Source organism: Protopterus annectens, chromosome 4.part1, assembly GCF_019279795.1.
Source record: "Protopterus annectens isolate FY-2018-M chromosome 4.part1, PAN1.0, whole genome shotgun sequence".
In the NCBI taxonomy this organism is placed as follows: Eukaryota; Metazoa; Chordata; order Ceratodontiformes; family Protopteridae; genus Protopterus; species Protopterus annectens.
In genome coordinates, this window is record NC_056734.1 from 385098436 (window position 1) to 385124245 (window position 25810).

Below are 25810 nucleotides of genomic sequence, written 5' to 3' on the forward strand. Positions count from 1 at the left end.
TTTAATTCAAGCATGTCCAAAGGTCAGCTCCCAGTGTTCTCTCCTGACTATGTGATGAATCTGGGCATATTGGGGCAATGTAGCAATTGCCTCATGTACACAGACAACCCTCTCCTCCTACCACACAACACCACAACCTGTGAGAGATGCACTTATCTAGCCAAACTGGAGGTAAAGCTCTCTCCAACCAAGACTGAACTTGACAGTCAAGAGGAGAAGGTAAACATTTGCACCACACCGCGCTCATCACATAGTCCCACTAAACCTACCCCACCAAAATCCACACACAGAAACACAAAAACATTCGAGGAGGCTCTCAATAATAATCTGCTCAAGCAACAGAGACCTCCAAAGCAGAAACGCAAGCAACCTCCACCCCCCCCAACACAACCCAAATGACACACAGCCCACAGACTTAGTGTGCCACTCAACCACAGCCCATAAGGCAAAACAACGTACCCAACACACTAGTCTTAGGTGACTGTATAGTCAGGCACACTGATGTCCCACTCACCAGGCTAAACAAGAAGAAGGTTACTGTCAGCTGCCTGTAGGGTGCCAGGATCCGCCACATAACCCACACACTCAGGTCACTCCACAACAAGTACAAATATGACTCTGTCCTTGTCCATGTTGGTGTGAATGACCTGAGACGTACCTCGCTGGACTATATGAAAAGAGACACGGAAGAGCTCTCCTATCTTGTATCCCAGGCAGGTATGACCCTAGCCCTGAGTAGTATCCTGCCATCGCTCAGAATGATACTGCAGTACAAGGACAAAATGGTTGACTTCAACAATTGGCTAATCTTGTGTCATTCTAAGGGGATCCAGTATCTGTATGCCTGGGACGACATGGTTGACAGACCACAATGCTTTGCCAGAGATGGCCTGCACCTGTCATCCTTGGAATTCTTGATACTGGCTAAGGCTCTTGCTGCCCCTATATTGTCTTTTTTAGGCAAGGTTCAAATGACAAATTCACCACCGTAACCAGAACAGGCAAGCTGATTGTAATGCTACTCAATGCTAGAAGTCTAAACCTCAAAATGCACTCCCTTGAGGCACTTTTTAAAATGGAGAACATTTATATCGGTGCAGAGACTGAGACCTGGTTCAAGGGTCCAGAGAGCACCCTTGCATTACCAGGGTATACCTCACACCACACTTTTCAGCCACCTAACCAGGACCGGAACACCAAAGGCGGAGGTGTGTCCATATTCATTAAGGATATCCACACCTCCAGGCTAGTTGCTCAGCATAATGCACCCGATGTTATCCAAGTGCAACTAACTCTGAGCAAAGCTGCAATCCAAATTGTAGCTTGATACAGATCCCCTACCATGCTCCAGGATTCCCACTTATCTTTTCTTGATATACTGGAAAATATTAGGGTTCAACCAAACACCCTAATAATGGTTGATTTCAACTACCCCATCATTAACTGGAAAAACTACTCCTGTACCAAATCCTTCGCTCAACGCTTTCTGGAATTCATAAATTCCAATGCCCTGGATCAAATTATCCACACCCCCACCAGGGGCAACAATATCCTAGACCTAGTCATTACTTACATGAGTGACCGGTGTTCCACACCTGAAGTCAACTCCTCAATCAGATCCGAACATAAGCTAATCACCCTAGATATCCACATCCTGCCCCCACTCCCCATTAAGGAAATCATGGTAAAAAATGTATCCAAAGCCAACTTCATGCTTCTTAAGACAGGTGTGGCGAACTTCATGACACCCATGCAGATGGACAATACAGTTATGACTGCTGAATCCTACACAAATGCACCCTATAAGCACTTACACGAGTGCATGGATCATGCTATCCCAAACAGAAACAAGATGCTATTCTCCAAAAAAAGGGGAAGCCAATGTGGTGATCCCCTGCCATAAACAAACTCTACAACAGAAGGAAGAAACTGTTGCAAAAGAGAGTAAAATCCAATGAGTGGGGGACTTCTCTGGTCAGCCTCAGTAAGAAGCTGAGATCCCTTATAAGATCCTCCAAAGCTAGCTACGTAAACAAAATCGCCACTGATTCTAGGGACAACCACAAAGCATTCTATAGCTATGTCAAGAATCTCAATGGCAACACCCAGATCTGCTCTGAGTTGCAGCACAACGGCATGAAAATTACAGAACCAACTGATATTGCCAACGTCCTGGCAGATAGGTTCAGTGCTAACTTTACCACCCTCTCACACCCCTAAAGGGCCCATATCTATACAGGAAGAATGCAGAGTCTGTGTAATCACAACTACTTAGGTAAAAGCTACACTCTTTAAAACCAAAAACACAGCATCCATGGGACCGGACAACATCCCAAGCTGTATTTTACATGAACTTCAGAACAAACTGGCTCCCCACCTAAGCACCATGTTCAATCATAGTCTCAAGTCAGGCTTTGTGCCCACTGAATGGCGCACAGCAACAGTTATCCCACTCCACAAAGGGGGAGCCACCACTGATCCTGGGAACTATTTCCCTATTAGCCTGATGAGCCTGGTCTGTAAGGCTATGGAACGTATCATCATGGAACTCATAAACAAAGACATCGGTAACCTCCAAACTCTGGACCCCATCCAGTTCGGGTTTGTGAAAGGCAGATCATGCCTCCTGAACCAGATCAACTTCTTTGAGGCAGTCACCAAAGCTGTAGACGAGGGTAAGGTGGTTCACACAGCCTGTCTTGACCTCGCCAAGGCTTTCAACACCATCCCCCATTCTGGAATTATAGCTAAACTCACTAAACTAGGTATAAATCCCTACGTCACAAGATGGGTTGCCAACTGGTTCACTGATAGAACCCACACTGTAAAAGTTGCAGACTCCAAATCTGACTTCAAACCAGTGACAAGTGGAGTACCACAGGGTTAAGTCCTGGGACCTCTCCTGTTTGGTATCTACTTCTCTGAAGTACAGGCTAACACAGAAGGCCTTTGGCTAACGAAGTTCGCAGATGACTGCAAACTAGGAGCCATAGTTGGGTCCCCAAATGATGTGGACATCGTACAGAAGGGCCTCACTGAGACAGATGCTTGGTGTCAGAGCCATGGCCTCAAGCTCAATGCCAAAAGGTGCATTGTCACCCCCTTTGGTAAAAAAAACTCTGTACCCATGAACTACCACATAGGCAGCAGTCTACTTAATGCCGAATGTGTGATAAGAGACCTGGGGACCCAGGTGGACAGTAGTCCCTCCTTTGATAATCACATTGCCACAGTAGTCAGGAAATCCTTCTGTGTGACACACTTCATCACAAAAGGATTCTCATCTAGGAAAAAAGAGGTCATTGTTCCCCTCTACTCGACACTCATTAGGCCCATTATAGAGTACTGCGTCCCTTTTGGAATGTACCTCACAAGACATCTGCAGCAGCTGGAAAGGCCACAGAAGTACCTCACAAAGAGGATTACTGGCTTCAAACAGATGCCCTACACTGACCGTCTCAAAAAAAACTTCAGCTTTACTCTGTAGCATATCGCCTACTCAGAGGTGATCTCTGCCTAACATATAAAGCTATGTCAAACCCAGAGCTGTTGGACATGCTACACCTAAAGAAATCCCAATCCCTCCGAGCTACATGCTCTATGGACCTAAACCTTGTCACCACAATAAACAGGACATGCTGGAGGGATAGATTCCTGTCCCAGAGACTTCATATTCTGGAACAAGCTACCCATCTATGTCAAGCAAAGTTCCTCATTAGCACTCTTCAAGAAAAATCTTGATAAGTGGATGGGAAATAGGAAATACACCCCGGGGATCACTTTGGTGGCTCTGCTCGACAGGGGCACAGGAAAATAACTTTCTTGGGTTGCGTAAGCCAGGGAACCTTGTTGGCTAGGCTTACTTAGGCCCCTTGGGCTAATAGCCTAGTACCTACCTATGAAAAACTCGTTCATTAGACATGATGGTGGAGCTGGGTTCATTACCATGTTATGCTAATGAGGGAATCTGGTGATGTGGGAGCTCCAGTTGATAGAAACTCAGGAGTTTCACCGTACGGGGACTGGGGAAGTTGCAATGATTGTAGCATCATTGCCTGCACTGTGTAAACTTGGTTGTCAGTAGAGTTTTATTTTCCTATTTGCAGAGGAGGCTTTTTCTTCACTGCAGCACTTGTATGCTGCTCAGATATTCATACTAAGCAGAATACCACCAGGGAAGAGGGGATCACGGCACTGACAACTGCTAGACCTGCCTTCTTGCGTACAGTTGGAGAACAGTAAGTTGCCCCTTTGGGACCAGCTCGTGAACAGATACTGTAGTTTTTGTGAATCTGGTATAATTGTGGAGGTGGTCATTTGCATGTGTATTTCATAAACAAAGTACTGTGCCTACGCAATGGCTAAGACTGTGTATACTGCTTTGTAGGAATGGCTTAGTGCTTTAGTATGCCATTCTGTTGTGTACCACCTCCAGTCCGTGGAGCACATTTATGAATAGAAGCATTCAACCAACCTTCATACTGTTTACATAGATTTTCTTTATGATAATTTCATGACAAGAAATGAACTGCACACACACTTTGACTCCCATCTTGTTATTGTCTCCCTCCTATCTGGGCTGTCTAGAATACATGTGTCTCAGTAGTAGTCATTTTTCAGAGAAACTCCTGCCGTTTTGCTTTTATAATTGGTGCATTCCAACATTGGTAAGACTCATTGATGGGTATGCCCTTATACATTCCTGTTGTTTCAGATGTTTGCAGCGTGTCACCAGTGCCACAGGATGATATAAGACTATGCACAAAAAAGGCAGGCTCTGTGACCATTATATGAAATCTGTGTATCTGTGGATAACTAATATAATTTTCCAGCAGGTTTCACTAAAGTACATTCCATAGCACATCTCCATTGTAAACACTTGGGTTCTATTTTCTGAATTTTGCCTTGCATTATTTAAGTGCAGCGTACATCTGCTAAGTTAGTGGAGCTTTTTAATTTTGTGACTTTATAGCTGCTTTCTTGTGCCTTCTGTATTCTACTTATATTGTAGAGCAGTTACTTAAAAAAGTGTGAGAAAAACAAAATGTGGTACAGCAGAAATGTCACAATTTTGTATGATTTCACCTGTTTTATTCCTCTGATCTTAAGTGTGTCTGAATAGAGCAAGGATGTATTTCATCCAGGACTCATTTGAGACTGCAGTTTATCTGCTTGTTTGCCCTAGAATGATATCATAATATCAAGTCATTTTATTATAAGCTGTTGCAGACTTTTGCTGTGGCATTTTGATTTTGATGAAAAAGATGACAAGTGTCTTGTTGTAAGAAGCTTGTTCCTTAGCAAATGAACCTACTTTTGAAGAATATTGGAAAATGTATTGATGATTTAAATACAAATATCTTCAGTTTTTGTGACACTCCACAGCTTTCTCTTATATTTTCTTACCAATCCCTTCTAGGATTCATTCCTGCCTTTTGGTCACTGTTTATGAGTAGTTTTTTTAGTCAATTAGATTTCTTTCTCCTTTTCAAAAACATATCAGTTGTGTGGCTGTTCTGAATCCTCCACATCTGTTGCATATTTGCTTGCCCTTTGGTTCTGATCTTGTCCAGAAAAAAAAGGTAGTGATAGTTCACTTCCAAGTTTAATGCATGTAAAATTAAATTCAAGAGGATAAGATTACTGGAGTTGGATTAACAGTTGACAGAGCTACTTTTATTGTATTTGCTTTTTGTTTTTACCTTATGGTGTGCATGTTCTACAAAATGCAGGATAGTGAGGATAACTTTGAGTCCCCCTGAACAGGGTCAGTCATTTTTAATGGTGTATTGTGACATTTTAAGCCTCTGGATTTTATGGAAACAAGACACTTGTGGCTATATTGTGGAGAGCAGCTGAGGCCTTAATTAAGATTGGTGTGCCAGGGAGGCGCATTGGCAAGTTGAGAATGGTCAGGAAACTAGGTGCCCTTGAAATATCTATAAATCAGTGGAGATGTGAGATTTTGGTACAGTAGATTTTCATCACTTATTCATTCGTAATTATGGGAAAGCAGCACTGAAGACAAAGAAGGCACCTGGATGTATAATTTAATTGGTGGAGGAAGAGTTCTTGCACAGGTGAAGAGGAATGATTTTGCATACTTCAGAGGTCATCCGTCAGACAACAATCAAAGTATTAAGTGTAGTTCTGGAGACCATAGTTGAAATAGGTTATCATGGCTTTAACAGGGGTGGACCTGATGGCAACAAACATACTGCAGACAACGGAAGTGGAGATGCAGTAATAAAAGGGATCGGTCCAGCTCCATGGTGCAGTGAGCTAAAGCTGGATGATCCGGGTGTCCTGGGGGTTAATTAGCAGTCCAGGTGCTGGAGAAGCTGGTAAGAGGAAGGGAGTGATGAAGATATACCACTTTTCCTCTATCAGTGGGTGGGTTAGGGGCTCAGGTCCAGAGTATTTCCTCCATATTAGACTCCAGAGTGGAGACAAGAAAACATATATGGTGCTGGGGGAGGATTTCTAAGGGTGATATTACTTTTGGAAGCAGGTGACACCCCTGGCTAAAGCCTGTTGCACTTCCTCCCTTGAGTGTTTACAGGCATGCACAGCGGAGCAGGAGGGCCGTAGAAGTAATACCCTTGACTCAATCCACTATGTAAATAGGTCATTTGAGTCCCCAGAGAATGGTTTGATGATGTGAAGGTGACTGCAGCAGAGAAGATGAGAAAAATAAAAAATGTAAAGGGACAGAATATGTAGGTCCTGAAGAAGTGTGTTTATTTGGTGTTGTATGAGGGTTACATTGTTATTGCTGTCAAGTATATTGAAGGAACAAACAAGCAAGCAAGCATAGAGTGTGCGTGTGTATTATTTTTTTATTTTTGTTTTAGCAATTGGTTGAAATGGGACATGAAGGTAAGAGGCAAAGATTAAAGGAAAAAGAAAGATTTTAGAAACAAGCAATGAGGACGCAGTATTTTACAGAGGAGGTGTGCTTAATTTGAAATATCGTTTTAGAGATGATTGTATGCAGAACTGATGGAATATTTAAAAGTCCATAATGATAGAAAATAGGAGAATAAAATAGATGATGGCAAGAACAGCTGATGTGGAGCAAGTTGGGGAAGGGATAGTGTTATGCCTCATTGGAACAGTAGATATTTCCTCTTCTAGACATTGGTACACAGAGTTTTGTATATGCTGATACGTTTACCTCCTCCTCTTATGTCAACGTTATGATTATCAATGTGCAAGCATAGTTACTAGAGAAATGTTCACAAAGACAGTAAGCTAATGCACAAAATAAACCACTGAAGCAAAAATCAGAAAAAATATTTGTCAAAGTATTGAATGTAGTAACTGGTAACACCATAACTAAACTGTGGGTAAAACTTCTGTCAGACATTCTTGGATCAAGGAAAGCTGTCTTTTCTCCAAATTCTGCAGTGTTATCCAGTTCTTCCAGGCACATTTAGTGAAATTATTTAACAAGAAGTAAATCATCTGCCATTTCACTAAATGTAATCATAAAGTGCAGTGATCTAGTATATACAATTCAGAGATGAGATGTAATAAAGTGCAAAACTTAGACAGTGCAATATCAAATTTGTTAAAGCTGAAAATGCATTGAAGTTTAAAGTGTTTAATGACTCCCTAAAATTATAACTGTACAAAAATTTACTCTGACTTTGAATGGTTTCCTACAGCACGTATCTCCTTCTTTTGTGCAATTTTGAAATTCTATAACCACAGTGTATGCACTTTAAGGGGGTATATCTGGTATATTTTGCAATTTTCAATCATTAATTCCCATCACAGGTGATCATATCCATTTTCCATTACTGACCTTGAAGGGAAACTTCAGTCAGAAGGCAGGGGTGTTGGTCTCCTGAGTTTCATACTTTGGATGAGATTTTTTCTTTGGTTTAGTTGTTAAGTAATGTTATACCGTATTTATTTTATTTTAAACCAAGGTCCCATCTGCCTGAGCTGGTTGGAGGTCAGATGGGTGTAAAAGATCCTGCAGCAGTTACCGAAAAGAGGAGATGTGAAGTTCCCCAGAGCCTTAACCAAATTTCCCCTTTTCACTATGAATACACCCTTGGGCCTGCCCTGGAAAGAGGCCTTTTGCCTAGTGGGACTAACTCAGTCAACATAAGATAGATAAAATTATGCTGGATATACTGCCTCACCACCTTTCGTGGATTTAAGTCAACACATCATGCACACTAATAGTTAAAAAGGGGGGTGGGGAAGTGAAGTTGTGCTGATTATAATACAAACTTTTTTGGAAGAGGAAATCTGTGCACATGCCCATACCCCTATGAGAATGTACCAACTCCAAGGTCTCGCAGCTCTGTGGATTAAAAAATAAAACAGTACTGCTGCAGCCTCAGTGTTAGTATTGTGTCAAGCTCTGCTTTTGCTGTGTGTTGTAGATTTTCCTGTGATTTTAAGGCACATGATTAATGTGGCCTGGAGAGAAATGTATGCTTTACCTGCTACTGTATCTTTTAGCCAGATTCACGACTTAGATTTGATCACTGTTACATACCCAAGAGGAAGCATTTTGAGCTAAGGAGCTCCAAGATATAAGGATTGGCATTACTGTGGGTAATATTACCACCTTGGTAACCACAGCAGGTACTGTACTCTGAGGCACCCTGTATAGAGGAATTTTGACAAGATGGCAAACATACAGCTGAGAAGTCATGAATGACCCTTTGGCACAGGCATTCGGGCCATTCATTGACATACAAAACTGGATTTACTTAATCAGGGCAAGCAGATGAGCCAGGTCTTGGCAATACTGTGCCTTTCTTAGGGGGAGAATCAGGAAAAGCATCTGCAAAACCTGGTGGTGTGCACTTCCAATTCCACAGTCTTTACTGCATAAAGTGTCACTTGTTACTAATGAAGAAGGTGGCCTGATCCCTTCACAGGCTAAGTAATAAGCAGGTATAAGAGGTAAGAGATGAGGGATGAGATTTCTTTATACATGCATAGATTACTAGTGTAGAAAGACAGAATGTGTGTGTATTAAAATGCATGAATTGTAAACAGTTTGTTTAAATATACATGTACTTTGTGCAGCAGTAAGCAGTTAAAAGTAAAACTTCTAGATGAAGTCTTTCCAAGTGTAGCGTTTCAGGGTTTAGTTAGAAATAGTGAAAGTACTACAATATAATATTTTGCAAAAGAAGTTTCATTTTGAAAAAATATTGGTTTTCTTGTCTTGACTGTGTAGTCAGTGATAAGCAAGTGCAGTTTCTTAGAATAGGTGAGGCTTCAGGTATGGGAGTGGACAGGTATAAAACAATCCCACCCACCTCATTTCTTATTCATGGATATATAAGGGAATACCTTACATTTTAAGTATACATGTAGAGACAGAGGGAATTTGTGAGCCATTTTGCCTGCTGACAGATTTATATACTTAAGGGGTCTTAGGGATAAGAAAATCCTGGAGCCTGAGGAAAGGACAGCAGCTTTGCTGAACCTCACTGCTAACATGTTGTACCTGGAAAATGCTGCCCAGTCTCAGTACAATGAGGTAAGAAAAGTTTTATTCTTAACTTTTTTGTGTGGCTATTTTCAAACTGTTGCAGTTAAACTTTAACCCCACCCACACCCCCCTTTCTGCTACCTGATGTAGATAAACATCAGGTAGACTGTCTTTTTTTCCCCGAGAAAGCCCATTTCCTTGTATTGCAGACAGCTGTATTAAGTGTAAATAACATTTATGACTGCTGCGCCTGTGTACTGAAGGGTTTTATAAGGCAAATAGTCAGTGTTTCGTTTACTATAGACTTTTGGCAGAAGACCATATATTTACTTTGTAGGCAAATCAGAGTTTTTCAAAGTCCATTGCCATCATTTCTGTTTTGACTTTAGAAAAAAAAATTAGACGTGATTGGTTTAGTTGCTGTGGAAGTTGGATTTATTTACTTTGCAAAAAAAGTATTTTGTAACTCTCTTCCCCGTACTACTATAGACTTTTCAACAATCCTATTTAAATAAATATAACTTAAAAGTGTCTACATACCAGTTTTACCTAACTGAAGAAGTAAAAACAATGTACATATTGCACTATTGCATTAATCCCAGAAAACCTTGGCTGTTTAAGGTTGTAAACTGCCCAAAATATAAACTCATACCCAATGCTTTCCCATCTGATCTGTCCCTTCTCTACTTTAGATGTAATATCCACTTCTCCTGTTACTGACTCTTTTTTTCTGTTACAGCTCTTTGTATTATACTATTTCTACTCTCTTCACTGCTAGAACTTTCTCCTTGGGCCCTCCGCTGGCCCAGTTGGACTTTCTTGATCAGCAAAGGCAAAAAAATAACTAATTTCTCTCCATACTTGTATATATTATGTCTGTTTTTTTGGCTGGACCACATTTATGTCATGCATAACATCTGCATTATACATTGTATACTTGTGATCTTACTATTTCTTAAACCATTCTATAAATGTTTATATTACTTTACATTTATGTTATGTCACTATATTGTATAATTTAGTTGTACCTTTAATTTTACTTTACTGATGTTACGGTGTATGTAACCCAGACTGAGCCTGCAAGTGGTTAAATTCAATCATTGCTCCACACTGGTAAATAAAATAAAATGAGTAAATGTACTTCATACTTCTGCAGACTAGACAAAACACCTTGGGCTTGCATGCCTTAGAAGAAGCCAGCTGTGTTGATGGTATTGTCAGACACCAGTTCACACTTCTGTAAATCAGACACATTTTCTGAATGCAGAGTGGAATTTGTGCCCATTGTAACTGGAGAAAAGCTGGCTTTGATGTGGGGGCTGGGAAGTGCTGTTGTATTACTGGAAGTTAAAACAAGTGCTGTTGCTGCTGCCATAACTTGCGTAACTTGTACTGCACCTAAGCTGTGGTGAATAGCGAGATCACTTTGCAACACTTTATTTCTCTAGTCAACAGGATGGAGCATGTGAGAGCAGTGGACTGTGCTGTCTTTGAACCGCAAAATAATTAATTACAAAGAGAGGATGCCATCAGACTTATGTACATCAGAAGTTTCTAATACTCCTCTAATCTTTATTACTGTAATCCAAAATGATACTTGGCCAACAGATTGCTAGAGTCTGGTCCTTGAGCCTGATAAATCAGTTATTCACAGAGGCTCTAAATGGCTTTGACTGTTTTTCTTCTTGACATTTTGCAGGTTTACAGTTGTTTTTATGACTGCCCTACCCATGCCTGAAATTCCTTTCCAGCTGTGCCTCTGACACTTGTCTGTTTCCCCAGTCAGTAACAGCCAAAATGTAAAAGTAATTACACTACCAGGAGTTGCTTTTCTTTTTCTTGTAAAGGCACTGTTCCTGATGATTTATTACTAGTCTGCCAAAAATGTTAATCTTGAAGATGGTTAATAAAGTCGACACAAGTGTTCCACTAAAAGTATGCTTTGCACAGTAACACCTTACTTAATTTTCGCATTTCAGTGTACAAGTTCCAAATCTCATTCCTTGATTAATTTAATTAGAAGAAAAGTTGGATGTTCTTCCTCTAATTTGAGCTGTAAGCAAAGTGTAATGGGGAGAAATAAAGTTTTGTGGTATCTTGGTCACATCTTTTACATAGTCCTGAAAAGTGTCCCTGGTTGTATTTTTACTAGTGATTTGTTTTCTGTGATAATTTATTTTGACTTATAGGATTATTTGGCTGGGTAGAGAAGGTTGATCCAGCCGTATAGTCTTCATCACATTATATGTTTAATGGAAGACATGAGAGAAAATGGCACCACCCTAGTGTTATGAAACATGTGAAAATCAACAGCTGTACAGCTGTGTAATGCTTGCCCTCTTGTGATTGTTTGCCATCCTTTTCTGAGTGTCTTAACGTGGTAATAAAGCAGTGATAACCTCTCCTAATATGACATGGTTAAATTTGCCCATGACTTACCCCATTTGTTGTGACATTAGCAGTAAGGGGACTTCATTTTTATTTTGATTACATTTGAAGGATTCTGATATTTCATTACATTATGTACATCTGTAGTGACACTAATTGTTGCATTTTGTTAATTCTGGCAGCTGTTTAAAATAATAGTACCTGGTGAATTGTAGTTGTGTGCTTCAGTGGATTTGAAACTTCAGAGTACTTGATTAGCATATTTCTAGTTTTAGACATTATTTTCCAGTGTTCCAGAATGATACTTTTGTGCGTTGTAGAGGCCGCGTTTATTAAAAGTAAAGCAGTAGTATCTTCACAGATTGTTTGCTTTCTATGAAGTACAGCTTTGACATTAGTTCCTTTTTCAACTGAATGATTTTAAATTCCAATATATTTTTAAGCTAATTTCTTACAGGGAGCCAACCTGTACGTTATTAAGCTGCTTACTTCAAGTAAACTACATTTCCTTGGTATTTTTGTTTCCTGTAGTCTCAACTAACAATGTTGAGAGAGCCACTTCAGTCAGCTAAAAATTCCCAGGTCATCCTGGAGAACAGGCATTTCTGCTTACTCGGCCGAGGCTAAATGAATAAAAATAAAACAGCTTAATATATTGCTATCAGTTATGTTGCATTTATTTTAAAACAAATACTTAACAAGAGTGTTGCAGTATAGTTGAATTTGGCTACTTCTAGTGCATTTTCAGTTTTTCCTCAAGTAGATGGATTTACAAAGAAAGAATATATGCCTTTGGCATGATGTATGATGATTTCCTTACATTTTATTTTCCAGTGTGTTTAACAGAAGGTGTCATATATATATTGTGTATACATGGGCATGCATGCATGTGTCTTGTAACTGCATTGACAAAAGTACAAATCAGTCTTCAACTACTGGTGATTAAACAAATTTTTACAAATGCCTCTCGTCTCTTAAAGTATTAGATAAACTGTTCATTCCAAACACCCTGAGTTTAGCAGCTGTTTGTTAAACAATGTATGTCTCTGCTTGTCTCATGTGATTATACCTGAGCTGGCCCATCATGCGTCAGGGCTAGAGCTAGGAAAAGTTTTTCTGGAATATCATCTTGTACACTATCTATATTCCAGCCTGTAGCCCAACCCCCAGACACACACACACACACACACACACACACACACACACACACACACACACATATATACACACACAGACACACCAGATAAGTGTCTGCTTTGGAACTGTAAAAAAAAAAAAAAAAAAAAGCAACAGTTGACAGAACAGACTTTTTGCTAACCACGCTTTCTGAACAAAAAAAATAAATAAAATTAATAACTTAATAGAATACAACCATGATTAATATGTTGGGACTCTCCAATACATCTCCTCATATAACAAAAATGATTTTAGAAAAGTTTGTTCTGTGTATAGAATGTGAATGCTTGGAAGCCTGGCTGCGCCTTTCCTGCATATCAGCAAGAGCATTGCCTGATTGTCGACTAGGTAGATAAAAGGTGCTGATTACATGTTTAGCTTTAAGTATTTGACTACACAACAGCAGGCACTGTTGTCGTTTAAAACCAATGGGTGAGCCAAATACTGTAGATAGAGTATCTGGTTGGTAAACTACACTTTGACACATTTTTGTTAAGGCTTCACACCACAGAAATGGATAATACTTTGTTATTTTACCATTTATTCAACTACAAATCTCTGGGATGCAGTGCTATTCCTATACATTGTCATTCTGGTATAAACTCCTGTTATTCGGCCTTTCGGAGTTTACTTCTTGCAGTTACAGAGTACTTGTTTCTTTGATAATGCTTTGTTATACAGTTAAGTATTGGACAGTCATGTGTGTCTATTTTGCACTGCTTCCAGCTGGTGGAAGGCATCAAACTGAAAGCATTACCACCAAATGTATGAACACCAGTTACAACTGCGTCTTGCTGAGTAATTTGCTTTTTTCAAAGCATAATGTAAGAATTTTGCATATTTTGTGCTTTTGTGCTGTGTCAAGTTGTGAACCAGACTGTTAAGTTAGAAGTTACAGAGCCTTATCTGAATGGAGACATAGCTGTTAATCTGCTGACCTGAAATAATTCTACTAGCCAGTTCTCTGCTGCTATACAGTGAGCATCGTTCAGCTTCACTCAGGCATTCTAGCACAGTACCTTGGATAGATGGAATATTTAAGTGCTTAGACCGGTAGCAAGGCAATGCAGTCCAGGTTAGAAAAAATGCTGATGCTGAATGTCACGTGGCAGCTGCAGATGGAGAGAAAGGCTTGGGCTAGAAGTCTCATCTAGAAAGTTACTGTTCTGCACTTACAGTAGTATTGTGTAGTTTGTATTAACCAATATCAGCACGGAAAAGTATGAGTGCATGTCTGTTGTCTTCCTGTGTCAGATATGAAAACACAGAGAAGTGCTGACAAAAAGTCCCTGGCAACATTATTCTTATTAGACTGTTATGCATGCCATTGGTGTGTTCAAATTTGTGCATCTTTTTCTATGCTTACCTGCCTCTCTTTGAGACCTTAATTTTTCATGGTCTTTTTATGTGACATTCATATGTAGATGTGAGACATTTAGGTACACAATTTGCATGACAGATGCAGTTGAATAAGTATTGCTGGATGAGTTTTCCCGTTACATCTGAATGTTGGAGGTAATCCATCAATGTCTTTACAATGGCAGTCATTTACTACCGTACAAAATGTAGGCCCTGTAGTAGGATGTTGGATTACAACAGCATGTGCTTTGCTGGTATACCATTTTGGCTTACTTTCATGCATTACATTTCCTGTAACTATGTACCTCCATCTGTTCCTTTCTCATGTCAGCAAGTAGTCGCTCACTACCTGAACCCACTTGTGCAACATATAATGCAGAGGTACTGCAATCGTAACATCACATTTCATTCTAACCAATCTTTTAAGACTGGGTGAATTAAAACAAGGAAGGATCACACAGTACTAATGGCGTTGTATAACACTGTTAACTTTTGTGACAAGGACTTTGTAGAAATGGGGGGCGGGTTCAGCACAGAGTGATGGGGGAGGATTGACAAAACCTTAGTTTGCATCCCTTTCCTTGCTGAGAAGTGAGACCTAACCAATGCAGTAGCATATTGTTTTGCAAAGAGTTTTCCTTCTTTTTGGGAATATAATTTTATATTATCACAAGGGCTGTATAGTATGAAGCCTTATAATGGCAACCCTACATGCAAATGAGACATCCCTTCTAAGTTTTAAGTTCTTAAGTACAGTAAACTCTCTGTTAACCAGCACCCATGGGGATTGGTAGATGCCAGATAACTATAGTTTCTGGTTGCTTGAGAGTTACTATTAAAATAGGTCTGGCTAATACAGTACCCTGTACTATTTGTTTGGTTTGACTTGTTCTAAGGTTGGGGAGAGATGGAATTTATTCCTATCTTCCTTTTTAAAACTCTAAAATTCTAAAAACGTAAGGTATGTTTCTGCTGGGAGGGGAGGGGGACATGAAAATTGTACAGTATTTGTTCAATTTTTTTTTTTGGTTGCTTGAGAGTTCTGGTTGCTTGAATTCCAGTTAACAGAGTTTTACTGTATGTTTTATCAGAATTTCTTTGTGTGTCAGACAGATATGTTGCAAATTATAACAATGTCACGGTACAGTACCTAATCCACTGGGTGACTTTAGATTTGAATAACATTACCTTTCAGGCCAGCATTGTTCAGTTGAAATAGCATCACTTATACGACTGGATCCCACTGACAATGTGTTACCGCTCTTCCTCATACAGCACTTATTACTTCTCCTCCTGCTTTTATATCCCACCACTAGCTACAATTCCTCCTATGTCTATTTATCTTCCAGCTCATCCCATAACTTCTCCTTTCATATCTGTCATCATTTTTTAAGCTGCACTCTACTTGTCTGTCTGTAAATTAGTACTAAACTCAAAAATACACCAGTTTAATATTTTCCCTGCAGCCATCATGCTATGAATACATTAGTTGGTGTATGTTATTTCTCTATTCAGTAATTAACCAGTTTAGTTTCTCTCTCTTTTTTTTGTCCATGTAAGAAATATTTAAAAATCATGTAAAAATATTTTTATCCTATAATTATAAATGTACATCATTCATGTGTAACTTAAACTCTCCCCTGGCCTCCACAACCCAGTCAGACTTTAGTGCTGGAGGAGCAAACAGTTTAATCCCCGGACGTTTTTCTCATAATTCTGGGGCTGTGCTTACACTAACCACTCCACTGGTTGAGAAGATCGCCTGATACAGACCCTCCATTATTTGATTATGTACCATATGGCTTCAGAGTCCAGATAATAAATTGATAGCCTGTTCAGTTAATTGTGGAATATAGCTGAACGAATGTGTAAGAGCTTGATTCACTAGTGAGGTTAATTTCTGTCACTAGCTGCAGCCTTTTCTGTTCTGTCCCTTGCACAAGATCTTCCATTAAATACTCAGCCAGTATCGTGCCATTGGTTGGCAAGACTTCTGCTCCTTTCTACCCATTGTGGCAGAAACATAAATTGTTGGTCTACATATGTTAATGGAGAAACATAAATTGTTGGTCTACATATGTTAATGGAGAAACATAAATTGTTGGTCTACATATGTTAATGGAGAAACATAAATTGTTGGTCTACAAATGTTAATGGAGAAACATAAATTGTTGGTCTACATATGTTAATGGAGAAACATAAATTGTTGGTCTACATATGTTAATGGAGAAACAAATTGTTGGTCTACATATGTTAATGGAGAAACATAAATTGTTGGTCTACATATGTTAATGGAGAAACATAAATTGTTGGTCTACATATGTTAATGGAGAAACATAAATTGTTGGTCTACATATGTTAATGGAGAAACATAAATTGTTGGTCTACATATGTTAATGGAGAAACACAAATTGTTGGTCTACATATGTTAATGGAGAAAAACAAATTGTTGGTCTACATATGTTAATGGAGAAACATAAATTGTTGGTCTACATATGTTAATGGAGAAACATAAATTGTTGGTCTACATATGTTAATGGAGAAACATAAATTGTTGGTGTACATATGTTAATGGAGAAACATAAATTGTTGGTGTATTTATGTTAATGGAGAAACATAAATTGTTGGTCTACATATGTTAATGGAGAAACATAAATTGTTGGTCTACATATGTTAATGGAGAAACATAAATTGTTGGTCTACATATGTTAATGGAGAAACACAAATTGTTGGTGTACATATGTTAATGGAGAAACATAAATTGTTGGTGTACATATGTTAATGGAGAAACATAAATTGTTGGTCTACATATGTTAATGGAGAAACATAAATTGTTGGTCTACATATGTTAATGGAGAAACATAAATTGTTGGTCTACATATGTTAATGGAGAAACATAAATTGTTGGTCTACATATGTTAATGGAGAAACATAAATTGTTGATCTACATATGTTAATGGAGAAACATAAATTGTTGGTCTACATATGTTAATGGAGAAACATAAATTGTTGGTCTACATATGTTAATGGAGAAACATAAATTGTTGGTCTACATATGTTAATGGAGAAACATAAATTGTTGGTCTACATATGTTAATGGAGAAACATAAATTGTTGGTCTACATATGTTAATGGAGAAACATAAATTGTTGGTCTACATATGTTAATGGAGAAACATAAATTGTTGGTCTACATATGTTAATTAGAGGTGACAATCTTCTTATTTTCATTCCTTGGCTGCTTTCATAGCTGTGCAAATAAGACTTCCTTTGTTGAAGACTGAGAAGATAATTAGGCCTCCTCTTCCACTAACTCATCTCCTAGGGGACATTTTAAGTGCTCAGGCTTCTCAAGTCTGGCTTAAAGTGGGTCTTGCTCTTTCTGCCCCCCCCCCAGAATATTGTCAGCACTCATATTTGGCAGTAAAATGTACATCCCCAAATTATTCCTCCTTTGAAGTCTATAATTTTGAATGCCGTGTTTGCAGCCAGGAAACCTTTTTATTCAGTTCCTGTTCCTAACAACACCGAACATTGGTACCCACAATCCCTTGAGTGTATTTTGTTTCCTACAGTGTATCCCAAACCAGATTACATTTTCTTCTCTTTACCTCAGCGTAGGTCCACGAAACACAAGCATTTGGCCACTATTGGCTTTTGCAAAGAATTAGAGCTATAAGTAAGTTTCATAGAAGAAAGCATATTTCTACCACTTTGGATCTGCACATTGTAAATTATACATCATATATGCCTTTTCAGACCATTATGGTTGAGCAAATTATTTAAAACTGTTCACATTTTTCAGATCAGTAGAGTGGATGTAGGGAAAATCTGTAGCATAGCATCTTCAGGAACGTTATGAGCCCATTATACCTTTGCATTAGCCACAGAGTTCAGGAGTGTGGCAGTGTTTGGGGAGGGCCAGAGAAGACTATACCCAAAATGTTCTGCCCACTCTCCATTCTTGAAGATTAGATAAATTGGGAAGTTCTGGTTTCTATTAAGAGCATAAATGTAATGGCCTGTTGAAAGTTTTGAGTTGTATATCGTCGAATTGTATTATTTTTATATATTAAAATTTCAATAAAATATTGAAGCAGAAAGTCTTAATGGTTGTCAAAAACTTTGCCCCAGACTTACAATTCTTATCTCAGGATCCATCTAATGAGCTAACAGTGTTTGCAGTGTACTTCTGTCTCAAGGATCAGTTGTAATTGAAGTACTGAATATTGTAAAGAAAATAATATGAACTGGAAGAGAAATTTTTAGAAAAAGGAAAGGGCAAATTACTTAGAAATAAATGGAAATCGTGGGAACAATGCATGAGGAGCAAGTCTAAGGGAAGGAAATGAGCAAGTAATGTAATGCTGAAGTGAACGTTAATTGTTGAAAACGTACATGTATATATTGCATGAAAATTGGGAAAATGCACTACAGTTTGTTTTCCTTTCTGTTAATGTATGTGTATCTGTCACTTCTTAAACTGCGATTTAATAAAGATGCTAAAAAAAGATCACCAGTATTTGAGACCCACCTGCACTGTGATAGGGAAGTGTTTGCCCATACCTTACTTGGATAGAAGGAAGTTTCTCTGTTCACCTGTGAGAGAGGGGAGCTTTGAGCAGCCAATCTGTCCCTGGAGGAGTGGTTTCAGCCCAGAAATGAGTAGCTTATTGGTCATTTTGGGCTAATTTCTATCTCTTTCATTTCCCTGCTATAAAAAACGCATTCGCCCAGTTTTGCGCGCCGGGCAGCACCAGTTAGCTAGGGTATAACTATTCCCGGTTCCACAAAGTCTCCTATTCAATTTTTCCCTTGAAACTAGACAAACGTTCAACTTAAGCACTCAAGCCATTCATTTCTCAGTCCGGCACTTGCTCAAAACTCATAGCAAGCACTTATAAAACCCTAGCACTAGACCCCATATACTGTAGAGAAGGACATGGCTCTCTATTCGACCTTACCAGCCATTCAGTAAAACAGTTCACTGTACCTATCCAGGCAGGTCCAAAGGGCAGTTTCAGGTGTACTCTCCAGTCCAACTGGTGAATCTTGGCATTTTGAGGCAATGTTACAACTGCTTCATGTACACAGACAACCCCTCCTCCTACCACCAACCAGTAATACATGCGAGAGATGCAATTATACAGCCAAACTGGAGGCTAAGCTCTCTCAACACAAGACTGGATCAGACAGTCAAGAGGAGAAGGGAAATACTTGCATCACACCACCAGTCTTACATAGACCAGCACTAAACCAGCACTGGCAAAAAACACACGTAAATACACAAAAACATACTCGGAGGCTCTAAATAAAAGTCTGCAAAAGCAACAGAGACCTCCAAAGCAGACATCTAAGCAACCTCCACCCCCCCCAACACAAACCATGAAACACATACTTCACAAAACCAGTATGCCACGCAATCACAGCCTTTAAGGCAAAATAACATACCCAACATACTAGAAATAGGTGACTCTGTAGTCAGGCACACTGACGTGTCCCACTCACTAGGCTGAATAAGGAGAAGGTTACTGTTAGCTGCCTGTCGGGTACCAGGATCCGCCACATAACACAAACACTCAGGTCACTCCAGAACAAGTATAAATACGACTCTGTCGTTGTCCATGTTGGTGTGAATGACCTGAGCCATACCTTCCTGGACTATATGAAAAGAGACATGGAAGAGCTGTCTGATCACGTAGCCCAGACCGGTATGACCCTGACCCTGAGTAGCTTCCTGCCCTCACCAAGAATGATACCATGGTATAAAGAAAGAATTATCAATTTCAACAATTGGCTAAGTTTCTGTTGTCATTCAAAGGGGATCCAGTGTCTGTCTGCCTGGGATGACATGCTCGACAAGCCACGCTGCTTTGCTAGAGATGGCTTGCACCTGTCACCCTTAGGCTTTCTAATACTGGCCAAGGCTCTTGCCACTCCCATAGTCCCTTTTTTTAGGCATGGCTCAAAAGACAAATCCACCACCGTAAATAGCACAAGTAACAAAAAACTGAGGGTAATGCTACTCGGTGTCAGAAGTCTAAACCTCAAAATGCCCACACTCGAGGCACTCCTCAATATGGAGAAAATCGGTAAATGTGCAGTAACATAAACCTGGTTTAAGGCTTCAGAGAACACCCCAGCAATACCAGGCTACAACTCATACTATACATTTCAGCCACAGAACCCGAACCGAAATACCCACACCTCCAGGTTAGTGGCACAGCACGATGCTTCAGAGATCATCCACGTGCAACTAACAACAGGCAAAACTGCAATTCAAATTGTAGCTTGCTACAGATCACCCACCATGTCCCAGGGCCCCCATTCCACATTTCTAGAAACACTGGGAGGCATAAAGGTCCTACCAAACACCCTAATATTGGGTGATTTCAATTACCCAAACATTAACTGGGAGAACTACTCAAGTACTAACTCCCTTGCCCAACATTTCCTAGAATTTATAAACTCAAATGCCCTGGATCAACTGGACAACACTCACACCAGGGGTGACAACATTTTGGGCCTGGTCATCACCAACATGGGCGACTGGTGTTCCACACTGGAGGTCAACCCCTCGCTGGTTAGATCTGACCATAAACAAATCACTTTGGATATCCACATTCTGCACCCACCCCCGGACAAGGAAACCACCATGAAAAACTTTTCAAAAGCAACCTTCATGTTAAGACCAAGGTAGAAAGTTTCAAAGCCCCCATGCTAAAGGATAACGCTGTCCAAGCTGCAAAATCCTTTACTAATGCATTCTATGGGCACCTACAAGAATGCATGGATCATGCTATCCTAAGCAAAACCAAGACTCACTCCTCCAAGAAAAGGAAACCAGTCTGGTGGACCCCTGCCATAAACAAGCTAAGCTATACAGTAGAAGGAGGAAACTAGTACAGAAAAGAGTAAAATCCCAAGAAGGGAAGACATCCCTGATCAGTATCAGCAAGAAACTACGATCCCTCCTAAAATCATCCAAGGTGAGCTTTGAAAGAAAAATTGCCAAGGACTCCAAAGATAACCACAAGGCATTCTTTAGCTATGTCAAGAATCTAAGTGGCAATGGTCAGATCTGCTCAGAGTTCGTGCAGAATGGCACCAAATACACTGAACCTACCGATATCGCCCAACATCCTGGCAGACAGGTTCAGTGCAAACTTCACCCCCCCTCCCACCCCCAGTAGGGCCCATAACCATACCAGAAGAATGTAGAGCCCCTGAAATCACAGACACCCAGGTTAAAACATCCATCTCCAAAGCCAAAAACACAGCATCAATGGGACCGGACAGTGTCCCAGGCTGCATCCTACACGAGCTCAAATACGAACTAACCCCTCACCTAAATACACTGTTCAAACTCAGCCTCTCCACTGGCTACGTACTCATAGAGTGGCACACAGCAATGGTTATTCCGCTCCACAAAGGTGGAGCCACGAAAGGCCCCGGGAGCTTTCGCCCTGTAAGCCTGACTAGCTTGGTCTGCAAGGTTATGGATTGCATCATCATGGATCTCATTAACAGAGACATTGGGAACCTTCAAACACTGGACCCTACCCAGTTCAGCTTTGTTAAGGGCAGATCATGCCTCCTAAACCTGGTGTACTTCTTTGAGACAGTTACCAAGGCTATAGACGAGGGAAAGGTGGTACACACAGCCTACCCAGACCTCGCAAAGGCCTTCAACACCATTCCCCATTCTGGTATTACAGACAAGCTCACCAGCCTGAACATAAACCCCTACGTCACAAGATGGGTTGCCAGCTGGCTCATGGACAGAACCCACATGGCGAGAGTTGCGGGAGCTAGGCCCGACTCTAAACTGGTTACAAGTGGCGTTCCCCAGGGCTCAGTCCTAGGGCCCCTCCTGTTCGAAATATACTTCTCAGAGGTACAGGCAAGCACAGGAGGACTATGGCTGACCAAGTTCACAGACTACTGCAAACTAGGGGCTATAATTGACTCTCCGGCTGACATAGACATCCTTCAAAAGGGTCGCACTGAGACGGATACCTGGTGTCAAAATCATGGCCTCAAGCTAAATGCCAAAAAGTGCATAGTCATCCCTTTTGGAAAAAACAAAGTACCCACAAACTACCACATAGGTGGTAGTCCCCTAAATACGGAAAACTTAATAAGGGATCTGGAGACCCAAGTAGATAGTAATCTCTCCTTTGATAATCACATTGCCAAAGTGGTTAGAAAATCCTTCTATGTGGCCCACCTAATCACAAAAGGGTTCGCATCCAGATCAAAAGAGGTCATTGTGCCCCTCTACTTATCACTCATCAGACCCATCATAGAGTACAACACCCCATTTGGGATGCACCTTACAAGATACCCACAACAGCTGGAAAGACCACAGAAGTACCTCACCAAGAAGATCACTGGCCTCAAACAGATGCCCTATGCAGCTCAACTGAAGAAACTCCAGCTGTACTCGGTTGCATACTGCCTACTCAGAGGTGATCTCTGCCTGACATACAAGGCCATGTCCAACCCAGAATTGATGGACCTGCTCCACCTAAAGAAAACCTTATCCCCTCGAGCCACACGGTCTAGGGATCTAAACCTCACCACAGCAATAAATAGGACATGCTGGAGGTATAGATTCCTGTCCCAGAGACTTCCCATGCTTTGGAACAAGATTCCAGTCTACATTAGGCAGAGCTCCTCACTAACACTCTTCAAGAGAAACCTTGACGAGTGGATGGGAAACAGAAAGTTTACCCCGGGGATCAGTACAGTGGCTCTGCTGGACAGAGGCACAGGGAACTAATCTAAGGGGGCGACGAAAGCCAACACATTCCGGCTAGGCTTATAAATGTCTTCGGTCAGACAGTCTAGTACCTACCTATGAACCTATTTCACATTAAACAGTTAAATGATCTTAATTTTCTTTCACAGGGCTTCCATATACTGTCTTTCTACATCTTGTAGAACTTTTAAAATAATAAGTAACATACTCCTGTTTCCACCCTCCAAACCCCACTCAGCATAGCTCCAAAGTTTCTCTGCTTTGTTTTCCACTTTTCTGCTGTATTGCAATTTTTTCTGTTTCCTGTTAATCCCCTATTCTTCATATACATCTTCTTAGCCCCCCCCCCAATTCCACACGTCTCTCTTTCATATTCCCGCACCAATTTCATTAATCACTCTAGAATTACTGGCAAGTTTATGCCTTTCATTCCTTGCAGTTAGTTTGTATACACCAAAATCATAAATACTGTCAAAAACCTATCACTCAGCAGTCCTGCCCTGAACAATACCAAAGTAGGGCTTTCCTTTCTGTATACTTCCCAAATGTAGACACTTCATCCTCCAGGAATGCTGCCAGCCTGTAACATGAGTGTATCATATCTGTTTGATTATCCTTCACCTCTCCACAATCCCTCCAGCATCCACTTTCCTTCCACCGTAGTTTGGCCATCAGCTTATTTATTTTTCAAAATAACTTCCTCCCTATGTACCAGTCGGTCATAGCCCACTTTTGTGAAGGAACACTGCCTCCCAGTTATGTATTTTGATGAGTTTAAACATTGTTCCTTTCCCTCAGCTCCCCCCATCCCAATTACACTGCATCCTGTATATATCACTCACTCTCTCCATCCCATAAGCATGTAACTAAATCTGCTTAACACATGTACATCCACATGGTCCATTGCTACTCCCCTAGTAACTTCATATTCCCTTCTTACTTTCCTATTCATCTGGTATCATCAGCCCCCTATGTTTTTCAGAATGTTACAGGTTTCTGTATTATGCCGTAGTGCTTTATAATTCCTTTAGGAAGACATAGCTGTCCTTTCTATATAAAAAGGGGGGTTGTCAAGTATATCACTTTCATCTCTCAGTATTTAAAAGTCCCTGACGCCAAGAAATCCTTTCATCACAGACTTCCACACATTTGAATACATTACTCTGGCACCACCTCCTCGTTTAGCTCAGAACTAACCCACTTCTGGCAACACCTTATCATTTGCTTCAAGAGCACATCTCTGCCTCCTTCCTTTCAACTCCCAGTTTCCTGTAGTCCATCTGTCTTAAATCCATTCATGGTTACTCTGTTTCTTTTTCCCTCCTGTATATTAATCTTGCTTTAAAAATTGTCAATTATTCAGCACCATCTTAAATCTCCCTTCTTTTTCTTTGGGGTCGGGTTTCCTTGCCTCTTGTTCTGCCTACTTTACCACATTATGTGCACATGCATTCCTGCCAACTTATCCCCTGTTAACATTTTCATAATTAATACTTTGCCATGCGTTATAATCTACTCTTCCTGTCTGACATACAGTTGCCTGACTGTGTATGTTAGTCTGTCACAACACTGGTAACCAGTCAAAATCCAGCCAGGCTACCCGGAATGTGTGATTTTGATTGGTTACCAGTGTTCTGAGCTGTTTGCATTGTTGGTGGTCTGTTAGTTTGTCAACTATCTTCTATTCTATTATGATATTATCAAAAAAAAAGTACATTTTTTTGCCACGGTAGTCTTCGACCAGATCAACTTTCTCTTTATTCACCATTATTCAGAACAAAAAATATATTGCACATCCTGTGTGGGTCTTTTCTCTGATACTTTATTTCCACCTACACCTTTTTCTACCATAGGCCTTTCAGTTTGCACCTAAAGTAACCAAACATATATGTTTACTCTTCAAATTATAAGCATGGTGTCATGAGCTTCCAAACATCCTCTTGATTTTCTGTGCTGCCTGCATAGAATATTCCAAATTTGACTACATTAAAAGAATATTGCCAGTATATAGGCTTATGTTTTGCATTTTTCTCTTCAGCTTCATTCCATATGTCTGCCTTTCTAGTCTTATTTGGATATCAGTGATTTTTTAAAACAGTTTGGCCAATACTGGGACAGTAGTCATCTGTACTGTGTGTCTTTATACATCAGAAAGATCCTGTCAGCACCATTCTACTCATACAGGTGGAAAATAAAATCTTTGTAGAATTGCCAGGAGAAGGTCCAGCCTCGTGCTGTAGTATTTCTGTTGTGTATTCAGCCCTATTAACCACTGCCAAGTTCTCCTCTTTGAGGTGTGTTGATTTAGAAACATCAACTTTTTGCATCAATTGCTTCCCTTACAGGACAGAACCCTACTTGAGCCTGTGAATAAGTTCGTGCACCATACTCTTTAGTGTATTCTTCAGGATTCTCACATAAGATTTCCGCACAGATGCTAGACGTAAAATTAGATCGGTATTAATGCTTTCTTATTCCGAGAGGTTTATTCCTAGGCCTGATCCCAAACTTGTTTGCCATTTCCAAGCTTATTATTTAGTATTTCAAGAGTAAACTATGAATAATTTAGTAACACTCTCCTTGTACTCCTTTTCTTCCAGTGTCACTGTCTACTGCTAATAGACTTCCCTAAGTGAACCCATCACTTCCATGGCA

General features: G+C 40.2%; 1 protein-coding gene across 3 annotated transcripts in view; it reads left to right on the plus strand.

Moving 5' to 3' along the window:
- Positions 1–9354: 9354 nt before the first annotated feature.
- TP63 (tumor protein p63) overlaps positions 9355–25810 on the plus strand; it is a 303943-nt gene continuing 287487 nt past the window's right edge. For all 3 annotated transcript variants that reach the window (XM_044070206.1, XM_044070207.1, XM_044070208.1), the window contains exon 1: positions 9355–9517. In XM_044070206.1, the coding sequence (XP_043926141.1) occupies positions 9476–9517 (42 nt within the window). In that variant the 5' untranslated portion in view covers positions 9355–9475. The remainder of the gene's footprint in view (positions 9518–25810) is intronic.